The 9622-nt window shown below is 31.1% G+C and overlaps 1 protein-coding gene across 1 annotated transcript in view; it reads right to left on the bottom strand.

The window, feature by feature from the left end:
- LOC106464306 (chromodomain-helicase-DNA-binding protein Mi-2 homolog) overlaps window positions 1-9204 on the bottom strand; it is a 41147-nt gene extending 31943 nt beyond the window's left edge. Inside the window, exon 1 of the mRNA XM_013924436.2 lies at window positions 8986-9204. Coding sequence (XP_013779890.1) covers window positions 8986-9073 — 88 coding nt within the window. The 5' untranslated portion in view covers window positions 9074-9204. The remainder of the gene's footprint in view (window positions 1-8985) is intronic.
- Window positions 9205-9622: the final 418 nt, after the last annotated feature.

Raw genomic sequence — 9622 nt, 5'->3', positions numbered from 1 at the left:
AACAAACTGAAGAAAAGGGAAGAACATTGCTGTCAAACGAATATGCATCCTCATTCATCCCAATTTTTCGTGTGTGAAATCTATGTGTTATGATGTTTTGCATACAGGAATTACTGTAGAACATGTAAAAATGTCAAGACATTAAAACCATTGCAGGCCTGTGTAATCACATTTTAACTTTTTTCTACATAATAAATGCTATGAATAATTACTTTTGTGTTTTGAATATGTTTTTGTTTTTTTTACATAATAATTGCCATGAGCCTTTGCATGAAAGCAGATTAATCTCTAGGATAATTTTATGTGTCTACCTCTATCTCCCTCCCAGGCACCTCACTAGCAACCTTGGTGGCCCCCAGAAACCTCTCATCCAATCAGTGAATTATAAGAATGTCCTTAACTTATGCATCATCACAAGAACAAAAATGTAACAATTACTACTCAACAACAATGCAGACAAGTAGTTTGAAAGAATTAGAATTGTTTTTAATATGGATAAGAAAACAGTTTTACAGTAAACCTAAAAAGTATTCAACTTAACCATACTGTATTGCTACCTGCTACTTAAGATTCTGCTAAAGCAGTAGTTAAAAGCTACTGTAACACAACAGTAAGTTTTTAACTTAACCATACTGTTAGATATACACGTCTGTTTAAGTTTACTGCAAGTATTATGATTTAGATGGGTTAAGTATAACATTAGTGTTAAATTTAGTTATTGTTTAGAAGCAATAGTTTATTGCAAGTTTGTTTTTGTAATTGTGTGTGAATCACATGTTATGTAGTTCAATTGTTGTGAATTGGCTTTCGTTATATTATTATGTCTTGTTACTAGAACCTTCTAAGTTTTTCTCACTGTTTTAATTGAGTATTATAATATCTCAAAGTATGTAGAAAGTTCTAGAACTTGGTCAGGCTATAAATATGCATATAAAACGTAGTTCTAGTCAAGTTAGTAGGATAACTAGCTAGATTGAGACTGAATGATTGTGAGTTTAGCTATAAATAATGTATAGTTACATTTTTTTTGTCAAGTAAAATTATCATAGACTGTATTGTAACAACAGAGCAGGAACAATAATTCATCGTGTCAATTGAGTTTTAAATTAATTAAGCCAGCCTGTGTGTTAAATTTGACAAAAAAGGGAGAATTATATATATATTTGAGTTGTTTTAATATATTATTTTAAAAAAAGTGGATTGTGTATCCAGCCCATTCATATGTAAAAACATGAAACATACTGTGCAACCACCTGCTACTTTAGATTCTGCTAGAACATTATTTAAATATTAGTGTCACATGACAGTACTGAATCAGTTCATTATTAAGTTTTTGTTACATCTATGTGCACCAACATAAGAGATGGAGAAAAAAAAAAAGAAATTCTATGCATAACAATAAGAATGCAGACCTACCAGATGCTTTGGCTGCCAAGCAGAGTGTCTATTATTAGATCATGCAAATATAAAACTGCATTTAGTATACTGGCTCCGAATAATTCACAGAAAAATTGCATTGTGATATACTGAGATACAAATTTTTTGGAATATATTGGAAACTTTCTCACTTGTAATTTTTCTCATTTATCAACAACGTCATCTTTTTTAACATCTTTTTTTCTGTCTAACATGCTTCCAAACACCATTCTTGGAACTTTTCATCACAACAAGCTGTATCTCTTCTGTTCATCTGCCATTTTGTAAGGGACTCAACTCTCATGAAATAACACCGTTTGGTCTCAAAGTCATAATTAATGTGGAATATTTGATAAGAATGTTAATGTATTCCTTACCTAAAAATGTATCTTAGGTAAATACCTCTCTGCACAATTAACAGCTATAACCTCACACACGGCTGTGAAGATTTGTTAGCCTTGAATGAAGCTCCCACCCTACTTATTATAATGTTTTGTGTTGTTAGTTTAATATATAGGTATTTAGAACTAACAAATATCTCCCAAGCTGGCCTAACTTCATGAGATATTACTGGAATTGCAGCTGAAATCATTGTTAACTGTGAGGGTTTCCAACTGACAAGACAACGAATTCTAATCTTAGTAAGCAGGAATGCAAGAAAATAATACTTAATTAGCTGTACTGATTGCCAGGTTGGTTTTTAGTTTTGTTCAAAGTATATAGCTTGCTTTAATCAAAGTTAATAATAATACCATAACTGAAATAACACAACATTTTTACTTTGTTATAGAGAAATTTTAATATTTTAAATTTCTGGTAGTCACAGAAAAAAAAGTGTTATCACTTACAAAAAAAAATTACTTTTCAAATTTTGACAAAATAAATAATCTCCAAAAAACAACGAACAAACCTTTTTATTTTATTGATAGTTTAAATATTTTACCTATAATAAAACAGCAAACAAGTTAAGTGTTAAAGAAAATCATAATTAAACTATAAATGCATTTAGTTGTCTAGACAAAAAACAAAAAAGCTGAAGTTTTTTTAAGTAACAGCTCTTACGATAATAATTCTTTCCTAATACATATTTCGTATTATAAAATTAACTGAAAAATTAAAAATAACAACATATTAAAAACAATCTTAACATTTATGGCTTACATTACACAAGTAGAGACACTACAATGTGACAGTACTAAATTAAAATAGAGATATACTATGGTCAACAGCATTTAATCTGTTTCATATATCCTGTACAAAATTTACAGTGTAATTAGTTATTTGTTAACCACTTTTTGAATCGTAAGATTGGGTATTCATGTCAAGAATAGACAGAATTGTCTAGAGTCAACATTTACAAGCAAGGCTGCATATCATTAATTTGTATAAATAAACAATGCACACTGACCGGCTTTTGTACATGTGCATCAAAACAATGGCTTTTCTACAATTAATAAACAAGTGTCTGTCTCAAGACATAATTCATATGTCTGATGATTAAACTTTTACACGCTTAATCTCTGCTCTCTCTTCTCACAAGCATATCTTAGTATTTGTGATGATTTTTCTCATATTTAACAGCTTCAATAATTATTTTATTTTCAGAAGACTTACAAATTTATCCAAAACAATAAACTTTAGTTACATAGAAATATTTATGTACATAAAAAAAAAAGGTTTATCAAGGGCAGCAACATTAGTAAACAACTATAATCAGCGTTCACTCAAGCATTTATGGCCTGTCTGACATGTCTCAGACAGGAGGGGCCTACCACAGTGTAAAACCTGCCTTTTACTTTAAGAAATGGACTGGTCCATTAACAAAAAGTATTCTTTACTTCAGCATGGTGTTACTCCATAAAGAGTACATGTGTAAATGCAGAACCTACCCTTCAGCCCAATGCAACATGGGACTGTACCACACCAGAAAAGGCAGACAGCAGGAACATGGACTGAAAGGATTAAGTTTTTTCACCTTTAATATGTCTGCAGCTTCTATCACTCTGCACACATACACTTGTACATATATAGAGCCAGGGAGCTTCTCTATATTTATGTAGTACATGGCTTTTGTGTTTTAATTTATTCAACTGTTTTATTTCTGCAAATGTTTCTATACACAAAAACTCTCCCTACTGTAATCACTTGCATAATACTTACTTTTATATAATTTGTTAGCCTTTTTTTTTCTTCATAAATTGAGGTATTTCATTTTCTTCCATAAAACTTACTGACTAGGTTGTCACTTTTAGTTTATTTCATTTACACTTAACATTCCTGATGTTCTTTTATAACCTGACTAGAATTTATTCAGTTTAACTTTTACCAAAATAAAAAAACATTCCAAAAAATGCAAAACTAAAAGGCCTCAGTGCTTAAAAAAAAGTTATTTGTTAACTGCATTCACTATACCTGAGAGGAACGAAAACATTAGCACAGAATACACATGAATGCAAATTAAAAATTATATCAAAATATCTTTGTGATACAGTAATTCTTTAAAAGAGTGCCTAGAACCAGTGCCTTACCAACATCGCTCTGTACAAAACTGCAGAGGGAAGAAATATCAGCTTTATCTGTCAGTACACTTGTATCATTTTCAAAAACTTACCACTTGACACACATTTACCAAATAAAAACACACTTCTCTGTATTGATATTCAACCATCCTTTCCCTCTACCATACAGAAAGTAAGAATATTAAATCTTAAACTTGAATAAGACCTCAATGCTCATTCTTACAGGTACAAGTTTAATGATCATTCCAGTTCCGAGATAACCTCTCTCCACACCAAAGTCTTTTTTTGTTTAATATGTATCTCATTTTAACAAAAGACGTGGGTCAGGAAATGTACAACTGTCTCAATATAAAATATTACAATTCAAGTGTTGTGTAGTACCATTGATCAAAGTATCAGTAATAGCATTATGTATTATCATGCATCACCAAACACACAACAATGTGGTCATATCTAAGAAATACAAATTCACAAGTATGCAGTGTTTCAACCTCTAGATAAAGTTCCCTACTTTTAGCAAGGCACTTCTTTCAACTAGTCATTTCATCTAAACACATAATTAACAGGGAGTATTTAATATAATAATTTAATAAAAATCTTGTCAATATATATTACAGGTGGTGAGCAAGTAACTTCTAGTCAAAACGTTTTTTTTTGAATAAATTAAATCTTTAACTTATAAAAGGGACAACATTTATTGCTTACTCTGAAGGAAAAATCTGTCTTGGTAAAACTATTCCAATTTAGTACATCTGCAGTTTCAAATACAAAGGTGTTTTGAATACAACCCTGAAATTAACTCAATCAATCACCTATAAGCATCACCTAGTGTCTTGTAAGATAATCAATTAATCAAATTAATTCATGTCATGAAAATAATTTACTACTCTTTCCAACTTTTACCGTTTTCGATTACTGCAACTATCCAGTAACTGAAATTGTAGTTAAAATAAATAATGTCACAAAAATAATAAACTAATCAAAATTAGTGTTTCAGATTATTACTGTTTTCAATTATTCAATTATTATTATCGAAATGTTACCATTATGTTTTTTGTTGTTAAACATAAAGCTACACAGTGGACTGTCTGTGCTCTTCCCACTGCAGGTATCCAAAACCAAATTTTTGGCTTTATATGTGTTTTTTGTACCTCTTGAGGATAATTAATTAGTTGAATATGATCATTTAGAAGCCCAACAATTAATCAATCAGCAAGTTCCAGTAAATTCCCAGCTCTAATTCTGATACACCATTCCTCAACACTATCAAACATATGAAAAACAAGAGACCATTTGATCCTTGAAAGCTGTCCTTGTATACTCACCTTTGAGAAAAGTAAAAACTTAAATCCCCACTTTATTTTTTTCAAGAAATCATCATCTCCTATCTTAAACTCTTTAAGATGTCATCTCACACTACTGCTAACAGCAATCTATTCCATAAGTCAATCACTCTCTTCAAAAAATAAAACCAATTTAACTGGAGCCTAGCCCGTCTTTTCAAATTTTAAATTTATTTCATCTCATCCTATTATCTTCAGAATATAGAACAAAAGAACTTGGAGGTCTTTATTCTATAAATTTCCTAGATAATCTTGTTGGATCTAATTCTCCAATAAATCTTTTAAAAACCTAAAAGCAAATTTTACAATACAGAAAATTATTTTTAACTAAGCTTTCTCAGAGCCAAAATTTGTGTTCAACCCTGATGCTAAATTGCCAGTAAAAATTTTCTATATCATTATTTTAAATAAAATCAGTATATCAAAACCATGAGAGCAAAGCAATAATAATGATTGAAAATGTTTTTGTTAAAAATAACACTGTCCAGTATTTGATGTTTGTCTATATAATGGCCAATGACATCAAAAGGATACATGAAATACCAGAAGTTTCACAGATAGGCTAGAAGACACAAAAATACAGGAAAACTAGGGATTTGGTTAAAAAAGAAACTAGAAAACAATTCTGAGTCTAACAGCAAGGACATTTTTTTTAATATGTTAAAGAACAGAAAAACATTTAAATGGGAATTAGACCTAAAGAATACTGATTAAAAGGTTTTTATTGAAGATTATGAGATGTCTTAACTTTTAATTCTTTTCTTCTCTTTATCCAAAAGAAGATAGTAATAATATTCTTGACCCTGAGCATTTTATGGAAAATAGTGGCATTAAACTGAGTCATTTAGATGTTAAAGTTTTGAAGGTGAAGTAGGAAGACTAAGAGATAACAAATAGATAAAGCCCCAGGGTTAGGTTACATTTTACCCAATGTTTTAAAGACCAAATATTCAAGTCTCTCTTTCATTTATGATACATCAACAGACAGTGAGCTGGTAGATTAGGATTAGAGAGTCGCTAATGCAATGCATATTTTTTAAAGAGAGGGAAATAAGATTTGCCCCAGAAATTATATGCCAGTTAGTATTATATCTGTAATGGGAAAAATTCGAGGTAGTCTGATAAAAAAAGCTTTACAAAATCATTTAATGAAATATGATATCATCAATGAAAGCCAACATGGATTCACCCAATGGAAATCTTGCCTTACTAATTTGTTTTTTGTTTTTTTTTATCAAATATTGGTTTATCATTTTGCCAACAGAAAGAGTGTGGGCTTTAATTTTCAAGAAGCTTTTAATAAGATGCCAAACACACTAGTCAAGAAAAGCCCAAGAACAGTGGTTAAGGAAAGACTAGTTAATTGGATTGTAGGGTTCACTGGATGGGAGAAAGAAAAAGGGTTGATATTAATGGAGTCATCAATCTCGACTTTTGTTACTAATGAATTGCCTGAGGGGTAAATGCTTAAACCTTTGTTTCTTCTTATTTACACTGACGATATTCATAGGGGTATAATTAGTAAAGTTTGAAGTAAAATACCAAACTCTTCAGTATTTCCAGCTGTACTGAGGATGTTGAGGTATTACAGAATGACTAGGTTAATCAAATGACCTTGACCTTTCACTGTATAAGTTGTAAGTATTTGAGTTATAATAATCTGATCACACATTTAATATAAAAACAACCCCACTGGATAATATGAAAGAGTATGTGTTCTCTTAAAGGCTATCTGCTGTGTTCACCGAGGGGAATTGACCCCTGATGTTAGCATCGTAAATCCGAAGACTTACCACTGTCCCACCGGAGGGACATAACTGAAGCAAAAATATTGGCATAGTTTGGGATAAGTAACTCAACCCATTAAAGTAGTGCTCTGCTGCTAGTAGTAAACCTAACAGAATTTTAGGCTATATTTAAAGACGCACCGTTTACAAGTAAAAAAGTTAATTATCTATTATCTCTACATACAAAGCACTAGTTAGATTTCACTTGTAATACTGTGTCAGTTTTAGTCTCATTATATCAAAAAAGGATATTGACCTATTTGAAAGGGTTCAAAGGGTACTAGGAAAAATATCTTACTGATATAAGTTGGAGATTTCTTATTTTCTCTCGAGAAAAGAAGGGTAAGAGGTAATCTAACTGAAGTTTACAAGATTACAAAGGGTATCAAGAGGATAAAGGTGTTTAACATTTGTGTTACATTCTGAAAACAACAGGATAACAGAACACAAGTTTAAAATTTGAAAAATACAAACATAAACTCCAGCTAAGACAATTTTTTTTCTTTAATAGGGTGACTGATATATGGAATAAGATGCTGTTGGAAATCATGGAGACAAGAACTATACAGAAGTTTAAGAGAACTGATGATTCTTAAGAATAAAGGGTAGATTTAAATTTTTATTTTTTTCAAGTGAGGTTGTATGGGGACAGTCTTGAAGAACCAAATAGTGCCTTGTTCTCAGTATATTAACATATGTTAAGGGAACATCTAATATATTTTCTCACAATGCCTCAAATGAACATTATTTTCTGCTTTACACCCTTAAATTTTAAAAAATTTTTGGTATCTACCAGGATCCACTTTACAATATGACCAAGAAAATTTTTTATGCTTATCCAACTTTTTAAAAATTAATGATCATAATTATTTTTTAATGATTAGCAGACTGCTACCTGTAATTTCCAGATAAGATATATTTCCCATAATCCCTCGAATTAAATACCATAAATAACATTCTTAGATGACTCCAGATAATGAACATCCCTCAATGACTTTTATGTTTTAAGTGATATCCTCAAAATATACACACATACTCAACACAGTAACTACATTGTAAAAACAATGTCGTTCAGTGTATCTACTAAAATATTTTTTCTGTTTAACTTGAAATTATGCAATATATGTTTTATAGTTGAAATAAGCACTTAGTGTTTGCAGTTCTGTTGGTCATTACAACTTTATACATCTTGAAATAATTTAAATATTACTTAAGGTTTAGACTATAAATTGTAATAACGTCAACAGGGTAATAACCCTATAGTTTTGAAAGAAACAACCCTTACCCCCTATGCTACAAAATACACTCACCCAAAGCCTCACTCTGGTAGGGCTTGCCGCGCCACATTAATATGCTAATGAGTTATACTTATCCCTACTCTTATCCCACTATCCATCTCTGCTATATATACTTGATATATAATAAATAACATAACTGATAATTTAATATTATAATATATCAATGTTCTAAATATTAAATTTCTCCTCAGAACGCACATTTAACCGCGAAAAATCAAAACAAAGCCCATGTGATCAACATAGACGCCGGTCAGACGATACACGAATAATGTTACCCTCGAATTTCACTTTAAAAATGTTGGTTAGGGCCGTCATTTTACATTAACTTGGAATAATTAGAAAATTTCCATGTAATGGTAGACAAACCTAACGTTAAAACAATCGACTGTAATTGAAACATGGAATATCTAGATTACACATGTGTAATAAAGAATAAAAAACAAAAACGTTAATAACGAACAATTACGACAAAGTTAGACAAACAACAAACGGAAATATTTGCGCGCTCAACGCTACCCCAACTGCTTACTGATCCGCCACGAACAGAACAGGTAGGCTAGTCTACATATATTACAAAAGTACTGGCTACTATGGCAGTAATACGAATGATATTTTTACTAACCAGCCAATGAATCATCCTCTGCTTCTTCTGTACCTACTTCGGACTGATCTTCGGACATATCTTCTTCTCGCCTGGACGGTGTGGGCATTTGAAATAGAATATATTACACACCAATCTCACAAAGCACGATATCGGAAGTTAGTCCCTAAAATTATTATCTGAACGCTAAATCCTCACCCCCCACGACAATACAAGAAAGAGCTTAAGCGCATGCGTTTAATGACGTAGGACGCTCCCTGACATCCCATAATAGTTTCTCCTGGGGGTCCGGTAAGAGTCACGTGCCCAATGAATGTGAATAATAATTTAGTAGAGTAAACATAAAATTAAATTTCAGTATTTCGTTGCACAGGTAACAGTTACATATGTGTATATATTTATTACAGATTTTTTTTTATTATTATTCAGGTAAAAATAAAACATTTAAGCAATCTACATGAGATCCGCTATCAAAGACGTGGTTGGTTTTCTACTATTTCTCTTTACAAATTGGTAGACGGGCCCTTCTTTAGTATTATTGATTTGCAGCAGTTATTTTAAAAAATCGGAAGTGCTGCAGTTTAATCAAATGCAACAGATTTTGAGTGACAGCACTTTTTTCAAGATCAATAAATAAGACTTTTCATATTTCAAAGTT

This window comes from Limulus polyphemus, unplaced genomic scaffold (assembly GCF_000517525.1).
Source record: "Limulus polyphemus unplaced genomic scaffold, Limulus_polyphemus-2.1.2 Scaffold1615, whole genome shotgun sequence".
Classification (NCBI taxonomy): domain Eukaryota; kingdom Metazoa; phylum Arthropoda; class Merostomata; order Xiphosura; family Limulidae; genus Limulus; species Limulus polyphemus.
Note: the sequence above shows the minus strand (reverse complement) of the source record. Positions and strands in the feature narration are given on the sequence as shown.